The sequence below is a fragment of the Cnephaeus nilssonii genome (genome assembly GCF_951640355.1).
Source record: "Cnephaeus nilssonii genome assembly, chromosome: 3".
NCBI classification, from domain to species: Eukaryota; Metazoa; Chordata; class Mammalia; order Chiroptera; family Vespertilionidae; genus Cnephaeus; species Cnephaeus nilssonii.
In genome coordinates this window covers 24,175,599-24,199,769 of record NC_137074.1, presented here as the reverse complement: position 1 = coordinate 24,199,769, position 24,171 = coordinate 24,175,599, and the positions used below count along the sequence as shown (strand labels likewise).

At 40.3% G+C, this 24,171-nt stretch overlaps 1 protein-coding gene across 1 annotated transcript; it reads right to left on the bottom strand.

Annotated features, from left to right (window-relative positions):
• Window positions 1-994: 994 nt before the first annotated feature.
• On the bottom strand, window positions 995-6,968 carry ARL14 (ARF like GTPase 14). Its single transcript, XM_079766962.1, has 2 exons — window positions 5,861-6,968; window positions 995-2,251 (listed from the first exon to the last, which is right to left on the bottom strand). The coding sequence occupies exon 1, from the start codon at window positions 6,468-6,470 to the stop codon at window positions 5,892-5,894; it is 579 nt and encodes a 192-aa protein (XP_079623088.1). The 5' UTR covers window positions 6,471-6,968; the 3' UTR covers window positions 995-2,251; window positions 5,861-5,891.
• Window positions 6,969-24,171: the final 17,203 nt, after the last annotated feature.

Here is a 24,171-nt window from a genome sequence, read left to right as displayed (position 1 = left end):
AGCAATGTGATCTAACTTTCATTTTAGACCTCCTGCAGAATTCTGTGTGGAGAATGCAGCCATCCAGCTGAGAATGGATGGTGGTCCGGTGGTAGCAGTGGGGACTGAGAAATGGCCAGAGGGAAATGTATTTTAAAGGGAGAGGTACCACAGTTTGCTGATAGATGTGAGATATGAGGAAAAAAGGAAGATGGCTCCTAGGTTTGGGGTTCAGGAAATACTCTCACCAGTCCCACTTGGTTATAAAACAGAGAAATTTAATGGTAATGTGGTATGTGCCGCATTATTATAAAACCCATTGTATGGTAAAAGTTACATGTTTTTAAATCTTGGAAATAAGAGGACTAGATTCAGTAACTTCTCAATCAGTTCCTCATATTGTTAAAATAGTGTTGATATTTGTTATGAGATCCGTTATGAGACTTGACAAGAACAAAATGAGGTAATATTTGTGAAAAATACTACTCATATGGTTAAGTCACATAATAACCAACTTTAGTGTTTGTGTGGCACTTTCAAGGTAAAATGTGCTTTCTTGTGCTTGACGCAATTCAGTTTGCTCATAGTTAATATCATGTTAAAAAGCTGGTGGACTGAAACCCCTGTGACCCTATATCCCAAATTATGTTAAATAATCATTAGCCACCAAAGGAGAAGTCCCTCCGTCTTCTTTCCATATCGTGGTCTCTCTCTGGAGAGAGAGCTCATGCAAACAAAAGCAGCCAATCACAGGGTCTACAAGAGCCCTCCAGACGTTGTCTTTGGGCTGTTCCTCCACCCACTCACTGCACTGCAGCCTCTGTGGATTGTCTCTCCTTGCCACTTACAAGGGACAAGAACTTCAGGACTCTCCATCTGAAATTAATTCCCGGTCTTCCTTGTTTTAGCAGAAACCAACTTGTTCATCATCAGAACATAATGAAAACATGAGTGTGTGTGTGTGTGTGTGTGTGTGTGTGTGTGTGTGTGTGTGTGTGTGTGTTTAATGGGGACAGTGGCTGACTACCAGAAAATGATTACATTTATTAATACAATAGAAAAAGAAAGGGTTACCAATCTCTTAGAAGAAAAATAACATGGACCAGCACTACCTGGTACATGTTACAAGTTTAAATGCCCACATTTGTTGTTCTGAGAGCTCCCCACCACACTGCAGATGTTTCGTCAAGGACAACCACCATCAGAGCTGCTGTAAGAACACATCGTAGTCAGTTCTTTCAAACAGAAGATTGAAATGATATTCCTGTTTTAGAGGTTCTTGGTACAGAGAGGACTTATCAGTGTGGAAAACAGTCTTGTTTTTGAATTCAAGAAAAACCATGAATGAATCTATCATTTCCTTCTCTGGTACAGTCTGCAGAGTGGTCTGTGAAGAGTCCTTTCCATTCCCACCACTTTATCTGGATAAGAGGAGACAGAAGGGTGGGAAGGTGCCAGTGTCCTGCCAGGCCATTCGGGCGATGTTCTGCTCTCCCCACCTTTCTGCTGGTAGTAGATGGGGAGGAAGAGGCCGTGCACCAATCACCTCTTCTTGAAGCCCTATTTTTTTGTATCCATAGAAGACATCTGTCTCAGAGCTCCCCAAATTGACGGTCTTTGGGCAACCATCTCTATCTTTCTCCTGGATGGCGCACTCGTTATAATGATGGGCAGCAGATTCCAGGGCCTCCACAGATCACACAGCCCCGAGAGGAGCCACAGTTTCACTCTTCACATATGTGCACATCGGAGTCACAGGTCACACACTAGCCACCACATTTTTCACACAGTCTTCCGGCGTCAACACCAGCCTGCTTGCAGCAAAAGATCAAGTCCAAACATCAGCTTTTTAAACTGACAAATTAATTTTAACATATGTCAGTCACTGCTGCTGCTTTATTTATTTGCCATTCTTTATTCTTATGCCCTGGAGGGATTTCTTTTTTTCCACCTGGGAATACTTAGAACGTTAGCTAGAAATACTTAACTGATATTTCCTTTCAGGCTCTTTAAATCTTTAAACAAGGAACATTTCAGAAGTGTTCTGCTTTTGGTTGTTGTAGATCCATGTCAGTATTTTATTTTGATAAATTAACAGTTTTGCTTTGCCCTGGCCAGTGTGGCTCAGTTGGTTGAGCATCATCCCATGCACTTGAAAGGTCTCGGGTTCGATTCCCTGTCAGGATTGCAGGCTTGATCCCCAGGAGATGTTCAGGAGGCAGCTGATCGATGTTTTGCTCTCACATTGATGTTTCTCTCCCTTCCTCTCTCTCTAAAAACAAAACACAATAAAAAATATTTTTAAAGTTTTGCTTTATTACATATAGATAACAAAGAATAAAATGTATGACAATAATAAATATCAAGGCATGTCTATTCACAGCCTCTTTCTTCTCACCTGCTAAGCAATATTTTGCTATTGTCCACCTAACCTTTTCTTCTTCCCTCAGTTTGGAGCTTTATTAGTAGATCAGAGTGAAGGGGTGTGTGTGTGTGTGTGTGTGTGTGTGTGTGTGCGCGCGCGCGCGTGTTTGGGAGGAGAAAATACTAGGAAAGCAGGAGGGAAATACCAAAGAAAGACTGGTAAAATTTACATTGAAAAGAAAGCAAATGACTGATGGAAGAAAATAAATTTGGTCTCAGGGAAGAAAGGGGAAACAGCATGAAAGTGCTCAAGTTTCTGAGAAATATTAGTAGAGATGTTGAGGTATAGCCACTGAATGGAAGAGGGATGTTGAAATGACAGATAGAAAAGAGCTACTTTATAAGTTTTGCTCTAAAGAGTACATCTGTCCACTACACCCACCACACACACCTAGAGCTTTCTGAAGTGAAGGTTTTATTTGCTTTCAATATTTTTTCAGTTTCTCTGAATTTTATATATTATGCTAAGACTGGGCCACAAGGGACTTGACAATTCAAACTACCAAAATCTCAGGACACATTTTCTATTTAGACATTTTCTATAGACATAAGTTAGTGACTCCTAGTTTTAAGATTAAGAAGATTTTTTAAAAACACATAGGGAAAATATTAAGGGATGATGCATATTCTTTAAAAATGCATTTCTTGAGGTTTTAATCATTTTGTGAAACTTTGGGAAAACTCTGCTATTAAGCATTTAACATTGCTACTACCCAGAGGTCTTCCTAAAATCAGAAACTCTTTTCCACAGTCTTTCAGCATTTTTCTTATACTCTGTTATTATACTCAATTTATTCTGTCTGGCTTGTTTTTTCAAAGAAACTTCTTATAAAAATACCATATGTTGGCCTGGATTTAGTCTTTCCCCCCACAGATTTACTGAAGTATAATTGACAAAATACATTTTATATTTCACATATAGTAATATATTGAAGTATACAACTTGATGATTTGATATATGTTGTAAAAGGATTCGTACACTCAAGTTAATTAACATCACCTCATAGTTAACTTTTGTGTGTGTGTGTTGGGGGGGAAATGCTTCAAATGTATTCTCTTAGCAAATTTCAAGTATGTTATTCAGTATTATTAACTATGGTCACCATGCTGTACATTAGATCCTCAGAAATTACCCATCTTATGCGAAAGTTTGTGCCTTTGAGCAATCTCTCCCCATCCTCCCACCTCCACCAGCTCCTGACAACTGCCAATCTGCTCTGTTACTATGAATTTGGCTTTTTAAGATTCTACATGTAAGGGAGATCATATAGTACTTGTCTTTCTCGGTCTGGCTTATTTCACTTAGCATAATGACTTCCCATTTTATCCATGTCATTGCAAATGGCAGGATTTCCTTCTTTTTTGTGGCTGAATAAATTCCATGGTGTGTATATACCACATTTTCTTTATCCATCCATCAACAGACACGTAGGTTGTTTCCATGTCTTGGCTACTGTAAATAATGCTGGACTGAACATGACAGTAGAGATATCTCTTTGAGAGAGCAATTTCATTTTTTTGAATATATACCCAAAAGTGGGCTTGCTGGATCATATGGTAGTTCTATTTTTAATTTAGCCTGGATTTATTCTTAATTGTGTCTTGTAAGCTCATTGAGGACAGAGACCAAACCTGACTTATAAAACAATATCATGGCAATTAACAGCACAGGTCTTGAAGTTAGACACAGCTAAATTTTAATCTTGGCTCTGCCACTCCTTAGTTAAAATACTAAGTCTTTTTTTTTTTTTTTTGTGGTTGTGGTTGTTGTTGTTTAACCTTGTTTAGTCTCAGTACTCCCATCTGTAAAATTGAGGTAACTCCTATTCCTCTCAGGGCAGTCGTGAACATTAAATGAGAAGATGTATGAAAGTGTTTATAGAACACACCCAAGTATTCAACCAATGGTAACTAGTATTATGTGTATGCCTATGTTATTATTTGAATTGCTACCACATAGCACAAAAGTAGCTGCTCAGATATTTGCTAAACAAATCATGGCCAAGATAAGAGAAGAAAACCAAGAAAGGAATCTAGGGCCTGGCACCCTTATTTTATTATACCTTTATTTCTCTCTGTGACATTAAGATTTGGAGTCCCAGGGTCTGCCATGGAGGTTTGAAGCCTTCTTCTAGCCCAGTGGTCGGCAAACCGCGGCTTGCAAGCCACATGTGGCTCTTTGGCTCCTTGAGTGTGGCTCTTCCACAAAACACCACGTGCGGGCGCACACGTACAGTGCGATTGAAACTTCGTGGCCCATGCGCAAAAGTCGGTTTTCGGCTCTCAAAAGAAATTTCAATCGTTGTACTGTTGATATTTGGCTCTGTTGACTAATGAGTTTGCCGACCACTGTTCTAGCCCAAATGAGCCTTGTTAAAGGTGGGGTAGGATGAAATAGTTAGTACCAGGGCCTCCTTAGGCATTCTGAGACTCTCAGGGGAATTCCAATTCAATCTCTAGTTCTTTCACTCTTCCTGCCCGCCCCCCGCCCCCCCATGGCATCTCTAGAGAGTCTCCTCATGATGGGAACTTCCAGTGACTAACCTATAACTTTGTGGGGTCCCAGGAGTTGGGTGCCCTCTTAAATACCACTTCCTGCATGAAGCACTTCCTGTTTTTCCAGGTCAGAAAGTGTCTCTCCTGTTATATCACAAAGCACTCATTGTCCTTTTCTACTGATTAGCTTTATGTCGTTACCCACTGTGAGCAAAGTCTGGCTCTCATTCCTGTTTGATCAGTACAGTGAGCTGTACACAGTTCTCAAGTAATGATTGTTTTGCTGAATTATACTGAAGCCGGTCTTGGGGCCGCAGCTCAAGCTGAGCTAAATCCCAGGCCTTGCCCTAAACTCTAAGGTGTTATCCTGATCCCCAGAGCTTTAAGATACAAACTTCTGCCACCTATGAGGGAACACAGCCTCCGGTAAATTAGCAGTTCATTGTTTGATTCAAAATTCCCAGCAATAGGTTTCAAAAAGCTGGCAGGAATCCAGAAGAGAAATTTTATATAGGGAATAGATAGGGATTTACAAAATGGTAACATCAAACTTTTTCCTCTCTATAATTTAAAGTTGATTTTTTTTTTTTAACACCATCCAACTATTACAGAGGAGTGTGGTGGAAACAGCTGAAAACAACCTGAAAGAATTCTGGCTCTATGAGCAGACAGTTTACTTAGTAGTCATATAAAAATAATAAAGCCATAATGTATTTGGTCCCAAATATAATTATTCTGAACCACTCAACATGCACAAAATAGTAGATTTTTCATTCTCAATGATTATTACCACAGTCTGCTAAAGTGACTGGCCAAAAATAATATTTTATAGCTATTATTATGATTTATTTAACTTAATTTGGGTGAAAGACCATCTCAGGAAAAAAAAAAAAAGTTTGCCATCTCAGCAACTTTCTTTTCTCACTCGGCATGGAGAGAAAGGGAAAAAAAAAAAAATTACCCTTTCAACTTCGTCTTCCCCTGCTTGGACCTCAGTTCTGCTTGAAGAAGGCGAACGTGTCTGCCCGTGCTTTCATGTAGCTCTTCACGAACTCGGTCAGTTTGCGGAAGCCCTCGGCCAGCCCATCCCCGGTGACGGCACAGCAGGGCTGCACGTACCAGCTGCGGTCACAGCAGAGCTTCTTCACCTTGAACAGCCGGGTGACGTCCTCCGCGGTCAGAGCGCCCGGCTTATCCTGTTTATTGGCCAGCAGGACCACCGGCACGTTTTTAATGTGCTCATTCTTCAGAAGGCGCTCAAACTCCCTCCTGGAGTCCTCCAGTCGCTCTCGGTCCGTGCTGTCCACAACGTACACCAGCCCGTCGGCACGCTCGCAGTACCAGTCCCACGCGGCCCTCATTCTCTCCTGGCCGCCGACATCCCACACCGTGAAGGAAAGGCGCTTCCCCAGCTCCAGCATCTCCACGTTGAACCCTACGGTGGGCAGGGTCACGATATCCTTAGCGAGCTTTAATTTATACAGGACGGTGGACTTCCCAGCAGAGTCCAGTCCCAGAAGAAGAATCTGGGCTTGCTTGACTTTGGGATTTTTAGAACTCGACAGGCCCATTTCAAGCTTTTCATGAATTCTCCTTTCGGCCAGAGACCGCGTTTCTTCCCCGGGTCTTGCATGAAAATGGTAGGAGGAAGGAAGAGAGCAGATACTTCACATTATATGCAGAGAAGAGGAACTTGTGTGTATTTATGCTGTCCCTTATCAGCTTGATGATGGGCAAACAGTGTTTTATTTGCAGTTCCAACCAATCCTGAGGAATCCGTGGTGTGAGTAACCAGCCAATGCCATAGAGCTCAAAGGGGAAATGTTTTGTAGATGAGTCGGGCTCAGGAGGGGCCTGCCCGGGTGATGGAAATCTAAGGTAACCAAAGGTTCAGACATGCATGGGAGCAAGAGTTGGCGGCAGAATAAAGCTTAACTTGACAAGTGGTTTGTAGAACTTCTCCAATTATTTGACCATTTATCTTATCCCAGCAGCAAATAAGTAACCAGCCTTCTGAAGTCATAAAGAGAGAGTTGATCTCATACTTCCCTATGCAGTATCTTTAGTACTTTCCCCTTGTCCAGATTACTCAGTAGGAAACTTGAAACCACCCAAGGTTGTCTGAACCTTACTCCCATAATCACATAGGGAATCACTTCTTTAATCTTCTAAGCAGAAGATTTGCCCTATTCATAAGGCCAAATTTACAGAGGAGGAAGCTTATCACACAAACACTTTTAAAATTAAGCACACAGTCTGATTAAAGATGACAAATTGATTTATTTGGAATCAATATCTTAAAAAAATATTTTCTTGTATTTATCTCCTCTCTTTCTCAAGATTCCACCAAAATCATGATAAAACAAAAATAAAAAGAACATATAAACCCATGACAAGAAGACAGGAGAGTCCATCAAAGGGTTAGGGATTTTAAGAAAATTCTGGCAGATGGAATATAGATGGGAGATGAGGGTTAACTGATGCAACAGGATGAAATTGAGGCTTTGGGTGCTGATTCATAGGCTACAGAGGGAAGGAGTGAGATGAGGGTGTAAAAACATAGGAGGTCAAGCTAAAACTCTGAATCAGGAGCAAAACACACACACACCCCTTTGCCTAGTGACATTTCAGCAATGAGAAGTTACTCCCCAGGCCAAAACAAACAAACACACACACACAAAAAAAAAACCCAAACCAAAACAAAAACTGAACGGTTCTTTTCTAAAGAAACTGAATGATGTCAGAAAAAGAGACCTCCATGTTTTGGCATTTGGGAGTTTTCACATTATAATGCCTAACTCAACATTCAAGTAACCTATAGCCATCCTGGCAGTTGGCAAACATTGCTCATATACACAGAGTTTCCAATCAGCTTTTCAGCACACAGAGATTTCTATATTTAATATTTAAAATGCCTTTAATGTGAATGAGGGAAAGACCAAGATAGAAATAAGAACACTTAAAGAAAGTTTAAACAGTTAGTGCAGGGAACAGAAGAAAATAAGTTTAATCAATATTTCCAAAGATTTAAAAAGGTATCACATCCATAAAACAATAAATGGATGCTGTTAAAAAGACCACTCAAAAAACAAAACTCTTGAAAATTAAAAACACGACTTCCAAATTTTAAATAAAGATCAATAATAGGTTAGAAGGAAATAGTTTAGAAAGTAAAAGATAGAAAATATGAAAGAAAAGGTAAGAGTTGTAGAGGATTAATCCAGAAGTTTCAATGTTTGACATAGTTCTTTATTCCAGAGGGAAAAGAAAATTGCAAAAGAAGAAATTATTTTAAAAAAATAATATAAGAAAAATAATATAAGACTATTTTCCAAACTGAAAGAATGAACTGTCCAGATTGAAAGGCTTCCCTCAATGCTTAGCAAGTTGCTTTTTAAAACAGCTTATACCAAGGCATATAATATACATATTTTATTTTTATTAAAACTAAATTCTTATTTTTTTAATTAAGTAGACTATTCTGGGTGCAGAAATACACTTATAAAGAAATTATTTTAACCTTTTAAAGAAATATTTTAACCAACTCACTGTATCTCAGAAAATAGAGATAACATTTTCATTCATTTATTCATCTATCTTGTCATTCACTCAACTATATATATTGATTGCCTACTTTGTGAACCAACATGCTAGATTACAGGAAATCTAGATAAATTAGGTCTGCCCTTAGGAGGATTTCATTGGAGAGAAGGTAAAGTAAAATATGTGAATAAATAAAAATAATAATACAAACAAAAATTTGTAAATTCTAATAAGAAAAGAAAAGCTAAAGTATTTTGGATATTGAAAGATTATTTCAGGCCGAAACCGGTTTGGCTCAGTGGATAGAGCGTCGGCCTGCGGACTCAAGGGTCCCAGGTTCGATTCCGGTCAAGGGCATGTACCTTGGTTGCGGGCACATCCCCAGTAGGGGGTGTGCAAGAGGCAGCTGATCGATGATTCTCTCTCATCGATGTTTCTAACTCTCTATCCCTCTCTCTTCCTCTCTGTAAAAAATCAATAAAATATATTTTTTTTTTTTAAAAAAAAAGAAAGATTATTTCAGGATAGAGGGCATTAGGGAAATCACCTAGACAAGATTAAATATTGAACAGAGCCTTGTAAAGATGTGGTGGGGGAAGGGCAGTAATTAAAGAGATGGTCTGTGTGAGCAAGGTCTCATATGGGAAAATATAACATATATGGGAAAATCAACAGGAATGCATAGCATATACACATGTGTTTTTTTCCTACAAACATGTTTAACTTTTATGAGAAAACGATCACACAAATCTATATTGTAGGAGATGCTACAAGACAACAGGCCTGGACTCGTCAAAGTATGTCCATATCATGAAAGATAGAAAAGAGAAAAAAGAGGAGAGGAAGACTATTCTAAATTAAAAGATAAATTATTCCTAAATAGATTGTTTATCTTTGATTGGATTCTTTGTCCAAAAAAATGATTAAAGAAAGTATGACAATTGAGGACATTCTATTATGAACTATATATTAGATGCTGTTATTTATCAACTAGAAGCCTGGGGCACGAAATTCGTGCACTGGGGGGTGGGGTCCTTCAGCCCAGCCTGCGACCTCTCGCGGAGCCGCTGGCCAAGTAGCCTGGGCCTCCCTCTGTTGGGTGATCAATCACGGGGCTCCACAATCAATCACTCCAAAGAGGTAGGCCCCACCCACCCGCCACAGCCCACCGGTCAGTGGCCTGAGCCTTTTTGGGGTGATCGCGGAGCCCCCCAATTGATCACCCCACCGGCCAGGGGCCTGGGCCTCCCTCTGCGAGCGATCATGGGGCAATGGTGGGGCCCCCCACCAATCGCATCACACCCACCTTGGCTGGTCTGGCACCAGTGGGTGTCATAGTGTGGTCATCCGGATGGACAGTCGTTCCGCTGTTTGGCCTTTCAGTCAATTTTCATATTACACTTTTATTATTATAGATGTTAAATGTCTTGTGTACAGGGACGGTATTGTGGTTATACTAGTATAAGAAATGTTCTTATTCTAAAGAGACACATGCTAAGGTACTTAGGGGTGATATCAGCAAGTTAATTTCAATTGATTCAGCAAACACACACATATAGAGAGAGCACTCACAGAAATATGGTAAAAATTAATAACTGGTGGAATTAAGTTAGGGGTATTTGGTGTTCATTGTACTATCTTGTAACTCTCCTGTAGATTTGAAAATTTTCAAAATAACATCTTGAAAAAAAAGAATTTAATGAAATGAGCTAATCAAATTAGGCTGCAGTCTGAAGTAATGTAGAGATATTATTCAGCTTACACCTGTGATGAGACTGTATTTCCAAAGGCGAATTTAGGAACCCTGACTACACTACCACTTGAGCTCTTCCCAATTCCATATTTCAATAAATTGACTTTTTAAATGTTTAACATTTATTTTTTATTAAACTTGATTTATTCTTTATGAGACCCACTGTTGGTATGTATATGCCTTCACTCTGTTTTCTATTTGACCAATTGTGCCTTATTTTCAGGATAGCCAAGCAAATGAGAGGTCAAGTTCTGGATGAATATTACATCCAAGTGAGAAGATAATTCTCCTATGAAAGGGAGTAAAATAACTTATTTTCCATGCTAATTTTCATTTTAAAGGTGTATAAATATTTCAGCATCCTTTCCTTTTGTCCCACAACATTTATGGATTCATTTGTCCCAGCCAAACCTGAGGAAAGGCAAGGTATTTGTTTTCTGTAAATCATTCTGAGATTATGCAAAAAGGTAGAATTGGGAGAGAGTTACTGGCAGGCTGAGTAGCACAGAAAATTTGTTTTAAAATACAGGAATGAAAGAAATACTTTCTTTAATTTCTTACCATGGAAATGGGAGGCAAATAGACATAAATTAGAAACTCAACCATGTACTGACCAAGTAAAGATATAGAAACTTATCTCTTGTAAGAAAGTGGCAACTTATTCCATTATCATTATTTTTCACAGATAAAAAAGAAAGAATCAGGATGTGGTCATGCGACTTGCTTAGCTTATGCAGACTTCAAATATACCCTGCTTTATCTACAAGAACTATTTTACCAGTCTTTTAAAAAATAAACTTTTGGAATACTGAAGTAGCATATACACATAGAAAAATGCAAAAATCATAAATATGCAACCACCACTGACGCTAGGCTACATTTTAATTTCCCATTTTTTGTTGCAAGCGAAAATTCCAGACTTCAAATGTTTCTACACCAGTTGTCAGATATATACTCTGTTCTCAAACATGTGATGTGAACAACAGGTACTCATTATCATAGTTGAGATTCTTTGATGCTGTGAAGAATGATATCTTCCAACCTTCAAAGCTTTTCCAAATGCCATTTTTCCAGGACAGAACCAACATTTCTATCCACATCCCCAATGGCAGAGAACTCTCTTGGTCATATGAGTAGACCACTGGGTCTGACTTCAAATCCAGCCTCTGGCACTTACCAAGTGTTGAATGGTGATAAAATCAAGACTGTTGTGATAATTACTTATAGTATTACATAGAATAAGTGTGAAAACACATTTCACCGAACCTGGCACATGACCGATAAAAACTTTCTTTCTCTCCTCTTACAAGTTTTGTATATGAGCTAATATTTAAAAATACCTGCAATTTTCAAATTGTTCATTTGATAATTACCATCAGTGTGTTCCCCTAGCAGAATAAATTACTGTGTGCTGGACTTCTCTCCCAGCACCCCAACATTTTTATTCCCCCCGCCCCAAAGGAGATTAAAATGAACAAGGAGATGATACAACAGCAAAGGGGCCGTGAGAGCCATCTGGAACTTGGGAGGGGCAGCCCCACTCTTCCTCGGTTAAAATTGATTTATTATAATTTATAGATAGTACCCTCTGTGTGTCTGCCCAGCCAGCAACCAAAGAACTGGGTGGTGCAACCTGACCACCTTACCTTATTTGGTTTCTTTTTCACTTCAGCTAAAAAAAATTATGCAAATCACAGGTTTTCATAGGTCTCCATTCTTTATAGTTTCTCATTTCTCTTCTAATTCATGATAAATCTGTGATTATTCAATCAACATCTACGGAGTGGAACACACTAAGTGGCAAGCCCTGTTCTATCTGCTGTGTTCAGAATAACAGAGTTCACCTTTTAAGAAGTAACTGAAGGTTAAACTATTTTTTAAGCCTTTCAAAATAACACTATACACAACCTTGCTATTTTAAAAAATAAAAAATTTATTTAAAATATTATTTAAGCCCTGGCTGGTTTGGCTCAGTGTATAGAGTGTCAGACCTGCAGACTGAAAGGTCCCAAGTTCAATTCTGGTCAAGGGCACATACCTGAGTTGCGCGCTCAATCCCCACCCAGTAGGGGGTGTGCAGGAGGCAGTCGATCAATGATTCTCTCTCATCATTGATGTTTCTATCTCTCTCTACCTCTCCCTTCCACTCTGAAATCAATAAAAATATATTTTAAAAAACAATATTTAAACAAACTCAAGTCATCTGAGACATCAAAAATCGAATGTGATTCTGAATTTCACTTTTGTCTATATTCTTCCTGTCCTAGTTTATGTACATATATAATTTTGACATGCTTCATTCATCAAACTTGTATTGAGCATGTAATATGTCTGGATATAATGAAAACACTGGTGATATGGATGTAATCCAACTAGTCTCCATTTTCAAGGAACTAATAGTCTAAGAAGGAGACAGACACTAACATGGCAGAGATATTGCTATCAGTAAGGTAATAAAACTTGAAGGAAGCACAGAAGTCATCAAAAAGAAGGGTGAGATAGCAAGTTGTGTCCGGGAAACTGGAAGCAGTTTCTGTGGAGTTGACGCGTGTGGTGGCAGAGGAATAAGAGGAGAGGAGGCTGTAGGTGGGTGTCAAGCAAGCCTGGCTCATGCATGGGGTGCTCACATCCTTTATCATCCAAACTTGGACAGTTTTGAAAGTGGAAGGGGTACTGACAGAGAGTATGTCAGAAAACAGGGCAGTCCTGGGAAAACTAGGCTCTTGGTCACCCTACCAGAGGCCCCCTGAGGCTTGCCTGGCTTCATGAGAGGAGGAAGCTGGAGCTAGTGTCAGGAGGAAAGGTTCGAGTGCCATGTCCGCATAGCGTCTTCTAAGTGTAAGGTGACCAGACGTCCCGCTTTTGGCGGGACAGTCCCGATTTTTAACAATTTGTCCCGTGTCCCGCGGCGTTTTAAAAAAGTCCCTATTTTTGGAAAGAATGCACGACAAGCTAGGGAACGACGGGAGAACAGGAAGGGAATATACGGTTTTCGGTGGCCATGTGGCTATTTAGCCAGGATATGAGTTTTATATTATTTTTGTTAATTTTATGTTAAACTTTAATAATAACAAATAATTGTTGAGAACTGATTATCGAGAACTGCTTATCAAAGTTCGCATTGTTGATCAGTTGTTAGAATTCGACCACATTGTTTGGACTTAATGAACAATGGCATTTTTTGGGATTGGCAACGACGAAAACATTTTGTAACTGTCTCTCAGATGATACACATCGTACTGCGTGCTAGTAAGCTAGTTAAACAAGTGATGTCATTACAAATCAGCTATTCAGATAATTTAGGTAAGTAATTTATTTATTTATTTCATAAATACATAAATTTTCTTGAATTTAGCAGACAGTACTTGTATTATTTATATTTTATAGTGGCGGCAAAAAGTCTAGCGCCGGCCTTAAAAGTGACACTTACGACTTACGTTACGGCAAATTCATGACCTTTTAAACAACGACAGCAATCTACTAAAAAAAATTCACTCAAATGAGAAATATGCCAAAGAATAAAATAATACTATACATAATTTTTTATTTATTATATTTGTAAATTGTACTTATGTTGAAATTTAAAAAAATATATTACAATACTATTTTTGCGTTCTATGAAAATTTTTGTTGCTCCATATAGACCAAATTTTTAATCAAGAACCCCCCCCACCCCCCCGTCAATGGTGTCCCGCTTTACCAATGTTAAAATCTGGTCACCTTACAGTAGGGGGTGTGCAAGAGGCAGCTGATCGATGTTTCTCTCTCATCGATGTTTCTAACTCTCTATCCCTCTCTCTTCCTCTCTGTAAAAAATCAATAAAATAAAAAAGAGCATCCCCCCTCCCCCCCCCCACCCCCGTCAATGGTGTCCCACTTTACCAATGTTAAAATCTGGTCACCTTATCTAAGTGTGTCCACTGCCACTCACTGGCATTCTCCTTTCTGGTCTTTCTAGAGGCTAAACCAAGAAGTCAAAGTCGTAAGAGGATGTACGTCGGTGGATAATAAAATCTACTTGACGTAGTTATTACTTCATACTGCCTCCAAGGAGAATGGACAGCAATGTGGAGAGTGTGGTTAGGATTCAGGTCATTCGGTTCTCTCTTTTCACCCTCTTACCTCCTTGCTCTATCCTTCTTCCTCTCAATTAATTTTGCCCCCCTTTCTTCTATCTGTTTGGGTTAGGTCTGTGAAATGCTAGAGTAGTGGCCAGGAACAAGGTAATGAATTGTTATTATGTATTACAGCCTAGGTAAACAAGTTTCTCACTTTACAAATTTGGTTTGTTTTTGTTTTGCATTATGATTTCCTATACCCAGAGCCGGCAATAGAGCCTTTCTTAAGTTCTTCAAGTTCCCTGCCCACTAGCCCCTGCTGTCCCTTTCCCCAGCTCTGAACCACGAGGTTGTAGAGGGAAATAGTGTCAACATTCTCCTGGGTGTTTGCACCAATTAAATTGAAAATAAATTCAAAAATTCTGCCCAGACCTGTAACATGGGTAAAGGGCATCAAGATATACTAGTAAGCTGAGATCCATATGAGCTTCAAAGTTCCATTTTAAAATAAAATGGTCCTTAATATGGTCATAATGGAAAAGCTCATCTTGTGCCCTTTTTAATGTATGCTAATTACACTTGTTAAAAGTATGTAAATAAACTACTATGTTTCAGAGAGCGCTAGTACTCATATAAGCAACAAATTTTATTTTTGCCTCACTCTTTTCTTTCTTATCTTTTAAAACATAATTCCTTCCTATGATAAGCATGAAAGTAAAAATGATGAGCATAAAAATATTACTTAATATGATTCAGGTCTCACTTTCTTAATGGATGTGAATAAAGTCTATGACCAAGTTTAATACTTGTATAAATAATTATCCGTATACTAATATACCCAAATAACAATTTTTGATGAGAAATGCCAAAGGGAATTTTTGAATAAGAAGAGAGAAAAGAAATGGTAGAGTAAGAGAGAAAAGAAAATGTTATCACACTTAAAGTGACAAGTGACATAATAAGTCAGGCCACCAAGGGATATGGCATCCTCCCCAAGGTTCCCCAAACCCGCCCATTGCTGCAGGTTCTCAGGATTGGTTTTCCAGGAATACCAATCAAGGGTCAGATGAGATGAAATTATTTTTATCAAAGATTTGGCCCTTGCACTTTTATTCTCCATAAGTAGCCCTCTTGCCTCAAAATAGTGCAACCCACGGTGCACAACTGGTTCAAGTGCATAGCTAAAATTAACTCCGGTATGAGAAATTTCAAGACACAAATTAAATACTCTAGAAGTAAATCAAAGTATTTAGTTTCATATAGGCTTGAAGCCCTAAACTTTCCAGGTTTAGTCACGCACAGATTGTAATCAGACAGACCTGGCTTCCAATCACAACTGTATCTCTCCCCACCACCCCCCCCCCCCCCATGCCCTAGTATAAACCTAAGCAAGTTTGTTTCTTCATTGGTAAGTTGGAAAATAATATTATCTGCCTCACAGGGTTATTGTAAGGAATAAATGAGATACAACACAGCCTAATACATGACACATGATGCACACTCAGTAAATGGTAGCTATTATTACTTTATTACTAGAGGCCCGGCGCATGAAATTCGTGCGTGGGTACGGTGCCTAGGCCTGGCCTGTGACCAGGGCAATCTTCCCTGGCTGCCTGCAGCTGCCCTGCTCCCTGCTGCCACCCACCCCCAGTTTCCCATTTGCCATCAGGCAATCCGAGCCTGATGGCCAGGGGAAGGGACCGAGAGGTCTGCCGTTCCCGCCTGCTTGCTGGCCCTGCCCCCACTGCAGGTTTCCCTCTGTTTGGGGCAACTGGTGGGGCGGGGGCCTTGGCCTGGCACCACGCGCGTCCCCCACCAACCACCCAGGTTCCCCATTAGCCATTGGGCGATCAGAGCCTGCCGGCCAGGGAAAGGGACCAAGAGATGGCCAGTGCGCCTCATAGTGACTGGTTGAGTGGTCGTTCTGGTTGTTCCGCCCTCAAGGTCAATTTGCATATCACCCTTTTATTATATCGGATTGGTCACAGGGATAGCAGGTGGATCTATATTTGCTGGCCAAATGAGATACATTGTCAGCAACATTCTGAGAGGGGATATAAAGTTATATCTTGGCTTCATGGGAAAGAGTACTGTGGTCCATTATCAATGTCTGTGTGATGGTTAATGTTATGTGTCAAGCTTGACTGAACTAAGGGATGCCCAGATAGACATGACTTCTGGGTGTGTTTGGGAGAGTATTTCTGGAAGAGATTCGCATCTGAATCAGTAAACTGAGTAAAGAAGATCATTCTCATCGATACAGCCGGGCATCATCCAATCCACTGAGGGCCTGATAGAACAAAAGGCAAAGGAAGGGTGAATCGCTCTCTGCTTAAGACGGAGCATTTATTTTCCCCTGCTCTTGGACATCCATCCTCCTGGTTCTTGGGCTTACAGACGCAGACTGTGTTTTATGCCATTGGCTCCCTTGGTTCTCAGGCCTTTGGGTTTGGATTGAAAGTACGCTACCAGCTTCCCTAGGCCTCCAGCTTGCAGACAGCAGATCATGGGAATTCTCAGCTTTTATAATCACATGAGTCAATCCTTCGTAATAAATGTCTTTTTATACGTTTCTAACTATATCTGTTCTATTTTCCTGCCGAATCCTGACTAATACAGTCTATTATGAGTGTAGGAGGGTCATAGTACCACATTTGCCATTCTCAATTGTTGGATTCAGATACAGCATGGTTCCCAAGCCTATAATTCTTCCTCTCATAGTTGAGGCCACTTGATCCTCTTTTAGAAGTTAACTGTAGTCTCAATCCTAATCTGAGACATCATGTACTTTTGCAGCTCCAATCTTCCTTTCTAAGACTCAGCACAGTCATCCTTACCACTAACCTGGTCATAACATGGGTATTTTAATTTTAACAACTAGGCAACTGCCTTTGTAAATTTAATTTAATTTGGGAGGGGGGCTTTTTAAATAAGTCCCAGTTGCAAATGTTAAACTCAAGTCTGGTACTGGGTTTCTTGCATTCCAATTCCTGAAATAGGTACCCTCACTCACATTTGCCATACACTTTCTAAAACTAGCATCCCTGCCCTGGCCAGGTAGCTCAGCTGGTTAGAGCTTTGTCCCAATATGCCAAGGTTGTGGGTTCCATCCTAAGTCAGGGCACATACAAGAATCAACCACTGAATGCATAAATAAGTAGAACAGCAAATTGATGTGTGTGTCTCCCTCTCCTTTCCTCTTTCTCTCAAATCAGTTTAAAAAAAAAACAAAAAAAAAAAACTTTTAAAACTAGCATCCCTAAGCCTTGGAATCTAACTTCCAGGATAAAGCCTTTTTAAAAAACATTAAAAACTTCTTGATTGTTGAGTATGGGCTTCTCATTATTGCCCACTCTATATTCTCCATCAATTTTATACCCAACTACATGTTGGTATATCTTGCTCTGCCAACCTTTTACTGAATACCTGCCAGGTCAAAAATATATGCATAAGGCCCTGGCCAGTTGGTTGGAGCATTGTCCTATACACCAAAAGGTGGTGGGTTCAATTCCTAGTCAGGGCACATACCCAGGTTGCAGGTTTGATCCCCAGTTGGGGCAGGTGTGTGAGGCAACTGATCGATGTCTCTCTGTCCCTTCCTCTCTCTAAAAATTGATTAAAATATTTTTAATTAAAAAAAGGCTTCTGTAATTCATATATATATATGTGTGTGTGTGTGTGTGTGTGTGTACACACACACACATAAGTTTGCATTAAAATATTTACACATGCCAAAACCGGTTTGGCTCAATGGATAGAGCGTCGGCCTGCGGACTGAAAGGTCCCAGGTTCGATTCCGGTCAAGGGCATGTACCTTGGTTGCGGGCACATCCCCAGTAGGGGGCGTGCAGGAGGCAGCTGATCGATGTTTCTCTCTCATCGATGTTTCTGGCTCTCTATCCCTCTCCCTTCCTCTCTGTAAAAAATCAATAAAATATATTAAAAAAAATATATTTACACAAATCTCAGCATGAAATATAACTACAAAAGTAAGGAAGGTCTAAAGTTCATAAATATAGAATGTGGCTGCCGAAACCGGTTTGGCTCAGTGGATGGAGCGTCGGTCTGCGGACTGAAGGGTCCCGGGTTCGGTTCCGGTCAAGGGCATGTGCCTTGGTTGCGGGCACATCCCCAGTGGGGGGTGTGCAGGAGGCAACTGGTCGATGTTTCTCTCTCATCGATGTTTCTAGCTCTCTATCCCTCTCTCTTCCTCTCTGTAAAAAGTCAATAAAATATTTTTTTAAAAAAAGAATGTGGCTTTCCCTTGAATTTGGTATAGAAAATCTTTATTTTTTTCAATTTTATGGGCTGACAGAAATAAAATGTATTCATCAGAAAATATCTATATGTAAGCAATTAGACAAATATTTATTAATTGGCATGTGCCAACCACTGAGCCAGGTGGTGGGAGATAAAAAAGGCTTTATCCTGAAAGTTAGATTCCAAGGCGCCTAAGAAGCTTTAGTGGAAGAATCTGTGACTCAGTCTTCCTTTGACCAAGGGATCCTTCCCAGGGTGGCTGTGTGTCTGAGCCTCCATAAATTACACCGATGATGCCACTGCAAAGGATAACCAAGTATGCTCCAGGAAGATCTGAACCTTTCTTGGAGAGTCTAGATTGTGGGGGCCCTTCATAGGAGCCACAGCTTTCTCTTCCTTCAAAGTATTCCTCCAATGGAGTGCTACTTCTCTAGGGGTTTGGCCAGAAGGGGCTCTGAATAGAATCTTGATACCTCCTGTTTCAGCTACCCTCTAGAGTTCCCATTTGTGGTTGGAGGGGGGCACCTTTGACTCTCAGATCATGTACAGGAGCTAGCTGGCCAACATCCGCAGTTTGACGACCTGACCAAGCGGGTCCTCAGCTCAGGTTATTAGCTTCTTGCATTTCCACAGGTGTTTACTAATGATTTCTCTCTCCCACCCACATGTAAGTGGTCTCCAGGATTCTATCATTACAGGCTCATAATATCCCAATACCTGACACAGCCTACTGAAAGAACAGGCATAATCTTCACTAAGGAAAAAGGAGGGGCTTAGCCTCTCAGCTGCCATCCAGAATGCCAAACACGTACACGTATAACATAGAAAAGTCATGAAATATTAATTTGAATAGCATCCAGGGAACCCAGAAACATAAGACAGTCATCCAAGAGTCCTCAGCCATAAGAAAAGGGAAGGAGAGTTGCAGATGACATGACTGTTTACCTAAAAAACCCAGAGAATTGGATGACAAATCAAGACTTCACTGTGGCCAGACACCAGATGAACATACAAAGATACGTAGCATTCCTCTCAGCCACCAATAACTGAGAGAGATCCCATTCTCATTAGCAATAAAAAATTGTACAATATCGAAGGACAGACTCAATAATAAATGTACAAGACCTGTATGAAGAAAATATTAAATTTTTACTGTTAATCTTAAAAAAATAACCAAGTAAAGGCTAAGATATAGCATTGTAAAAATGCCAGTTCACTCCTAATTTAATCAGTAAGTTGACTCAGTCCAATAAAAATCAATCAGTAACAAATATTTGTAAACATTTAATTGTGAGTCAGTTATATTTTAAACATTGGAGGTATGGTGGTGAATGCTACAGACAGAGTCCCTGCTCTCAAGTTCACATGGTAATGCCAGCCTGGAACTCCACACTCCACCCCATGTCCCCTCCCCTAGAACGTTGGTGCGACTCTAAGGAGATGGAGGTGAAAGGGGGAATTCTGAATTCATAGACTTTACCAGAAATTATTTTTTAAAAACCAGAAGTAAGCTTATCTGCAATCTATTCACTATATTTCTGCTATCAGGGAGAATGAAAGCATGAAATATAAATTTAAGTTCAGTTCTAGATTTTTAAGTTCAGTTTTGTGAAATGAAAACAGGTCTTTCTACCCTGATCTCTGTGCAAAGGAGAGCAATAACTACCGAGAGGGTGAAAGAGTTTCTCAGAGCTCAGCCAGGCCTTTAACGCTGGGTGCCCTGGGTCCTTGACTGAGGTGGCCTGGGTCCCAGCCCTGCAGACAGAATGTTGACATAGAAGGAACTTCATGGTCCCACCTTTGTGTACACAATTCATTCTGACCTTGCCTTTTCCCCCCCGACACACACCTTATTTCTTCCTGCTGTCTCCATATTGACCCCCATAATTAATAGTCCTTTCCTCTTTGTGGGGGCCATTAAGATTGTGAAACTGCTGAAATCTAGTGCCCTGAAGCCAGGGACAGTAAACAACAGAAACCAAAGAACTTCTAGCTCTTTGTTTGGTTTGATTTGATTGGCTTCTCCAACTCACACTGCCAGCTTGGAGATTCTCAGGTTGTGGCTGGTTGTTTTCTCCCTGGCACGGACCTTGTTAAGACCTTCTCCCAGGGCTGGCTCTTGGGGTACCAAATTTAAGGAGGCACTCACCCTCAGACTGCCCCTAAGAGCAAATGCCTCTGTATTTTTTAAAAATACATTTTTATTGATTTCAGAGAAGGAGGAGGAGAAGGAGGAGGAGGAGGAGGAGGAGGAGGAGGAGGAGGAGGAGGAGGAGGAAGAGAGAGAGAGAGAGAGAGAGAGAGAGAGAGAATGATGATGATGATGAGAGAATCATTGATAGGCTGCCTCCTGCATGCCCCACACTGGGGATCAAGCCAGCAGATGCCTCTTTAAATGTTGCATCCCAGGTGCCTCACTGCTTTACCGTAGCCTACGTCCTGCTGCTTTCTCCCACCTGGAAATAAAACTTCTTTCTGAGGGATCTGAGAGCAGAGGGACCTGTGAGCACATCTCAGGTGGGGCCAGGGTAAACAGGAAAGGGTAGAAGTGGCAACCACGTGTGTCTAAGACAGCCGCCAAGTCTTCCACATCCTGGCCCCTCTGTCTTTGTGGGCAGCCTTGCTATCTGCACCTCAATGCCCCAGGCCTCTCCTCATGGAACAGTGAAGAACTTGCTAGGCAGCAGCAGATCCACCTGTGTGCCGTCCACTGGGCGGGATAAGTAGAAACTGTCAGGAGAGCTTTTGTGTGTGTGTGTGTGTGTGTGTGTGTTTTCTTTAAGTTGCAGCATTACAGCATTTGGAGCCTAGAAGAGACTTTATTGATCATATAATTATCTGTGCCTGCTAATATTCAGGATTTTGAGGTTTTATGTTTGTTTTACTTTGGAGATTCTCAGAAGGGCTATTAACAAAGGTGTCTCTGTGGTTTAGAGAGGAGGAGTCCCAGTAACATCCACGTAACCAAGTCAGCTAAAAACCGGAGCTCCCTGCAATCAGTGACACAATCAACAGAGCATTGGTAATAACAGGGTCACCAATATATAGTGGAACCATTTACATTTCTGTGACCAGGTTTAAGTAAATATCTCCCTGCCCTTAAGGATTGGATGGAACCGAAAGTAATATTAAAAATAAATAATTCACAGTTAAAATTATGAAATCTCCATAGGACCAGTTTGAAAGACACCACAATAAGTAAAGTCAAATAGAGGAGGTAATTCTAGACCCATGCTCTGTTAGACACTGACGTACTCTTGCTCAGTGAGTCTAACATAGCAGTTTTCCTCCCAATGCCAGCAACTGGGCTCTATATTTAGCTAACTAAGTTTCCCAATCCTAGGAAATCCATTCAAGCATGACAGTAATGAGTGAGCAGTTTTTAAATATCTGTCTACTCTGTATATTGTGATCTAATAACATTCAGAACTTGGAACCTTCAAAGCACTCTATAGGTACTTAATAAAATATTCTTCACCACCCACTGAAGTCTAAAAATATCATAATAACATTTTATGGGTGAGGGCCGATACCAGACATCAGTGACTCATCATCAAGCAGACAGGTTTGGACCCAATCGTTCTGTCCCCAGTCTAGTGGCAACTTCATATGGATAGCTCCCTCTGCCAGGAAATGAGTCAATTACCTAATCTGGTAACAGAAACACCATTTTGATAATTAAATTTTTCTCCCAATTAATTCTATTAAGACTAAAATTCATCACACTAGGGCCATCAAACAGAAATGTTTGAATTTAGGTTTATGTACATTTCAGACATATCCTACATAATAAAATGGTAATATGTAAATTACCATCACTCCGCTACGCCCACGATTGGGCCAGCAGGAGGCGCAGGGGGCGGGACTCAGGGTGGCCGGGGTAGCTGATTGGGCCAGCAGGACGCTGAGCTCGCAGTGCCACTGGCGCCTCGAGCTCAGCGTCTGTGCCACGGCTGCCCTGGAGGCTTTCGGAAGGCCTGGGGCACCGGCGGACAGCCGGCCAGGTCCCCCGCGATCAAAGGCCAAAGCGGGGGACCCGGCCGGCTGTCTGCTCCGGCGCAAGGCCTTTCGAAAGCCTCCGCAGCAGCCGGAGGCTTTCGGAAGGCCTGGGGCACCGGCGGACAGCCAGCCCGCTGGTGCACCAGGTGCATGATTAAATCATGCACTGGGCCTCTAGTATGTATATATATATATATATATATATATATATATATATATATATATTAAGTTTCTCAGCTGCATAAATTTATTTCCACTTATTCTGGATTTCCCAAGAAATCTGACCTTACATAAATATTTTAAAGAGGTTATTTAATTCAGAAGATTAAATAAAACTAGTTAAACAAAATTTCATCATAATTAATTTTAAGAAGACATCCTTCACAAACCATTCAGAGAAAAATCAATTCTGAAGGGGGCTGCCAGTATTTGTCAAGTAATGACATTGTCTTCCAAAATTTCTAAATTATACCTCAGAGAAATTAATAAATATCCCATCCGTAAATTTACCCACAAATTGATCTAAAGATTATTGTTTAGATTTTACCTCATAAAACACACCAGTGCTTTTATTACAGGAATTTTATTTTTCTGATTCTGAATGCACAAGATGACACAGCTTCTTATGTAAATCCTGCTGCTGTTTGATTTCCTTTGTAGCTATCGAAGTTACTGTCAAATTATCCGATGACCTAACATAAAATTTTAAGTGAAGTCGGCATTTCATTTATAATGTGATGCTGGAAAGTCTGCTTATTAATGACAAATCTGAAGCATCATGAAATCAAGTATAAAATAAGACAGTCGTATTTATTAGCCACACCGCAAAGATTTATTGTCTTCTCTTAACTATATAATTTTTCATCCAAACACTTTCAGCTTAGTCATCAGAAAGGTTAAAATCAGAAAGCTCCTCTTGCCAAGAGTGAACAATAAAATGGATCAGAAAGTATCAACTTAATAACACGGACCTGTGTTCATGTGGATCTGGCCAGAAGTCAAATACAAGAGGACTTTTGTTTATGGGGAGAGCGGCAACTTCTCTCTCACACTTCTTATTTTGCATCAAGCCTTATGTGAATACAGGAATTTAAAAGAGCCATCCAAAATGGCGAGAGGGAAGCCTAGGACATTAAATAGCATTGTTTCTCTCATTTTGAAATCAGTGCAAAATGTAAAGGTAAGAATGAAGAGCTATATCAGTTCACTCAAGGGCACACCCTTGATTTCAAGGTAACTGGAAAATAAAGTGAATCAGTTCTGGGTAGCAAATTGGAAACTAGATTTTTTTAAGGGCACCTCTACCACTGATTCATTTTCTGCAATTACAGGATCAGTGAGACTGTTAAATGGTTTTATTCCAGCAGCAGAGTTTCTGTCCTAACAGTCCAGGACTGCTTCAGCTTTTCTTTGGCTGTGTCTGCAGAATGTCACTCTGGCCAAGTGCATGAACATATCTATATCTCATTATGCTTTTCTGTGAAATATTGGTGTCACCAGAAGCTGTTGGAAGTATTTATTAGACAATAATTGTAAAGGGCCTTTCAAGTCTGATGGAGTAGTTACACACTAAGTGACAATGATTACAAATGAGGCATCCTTCCAAAAAAACTACTCTGGGGTTCATCTGAGACTCAGAAAGAAACTTTGACTCAAACG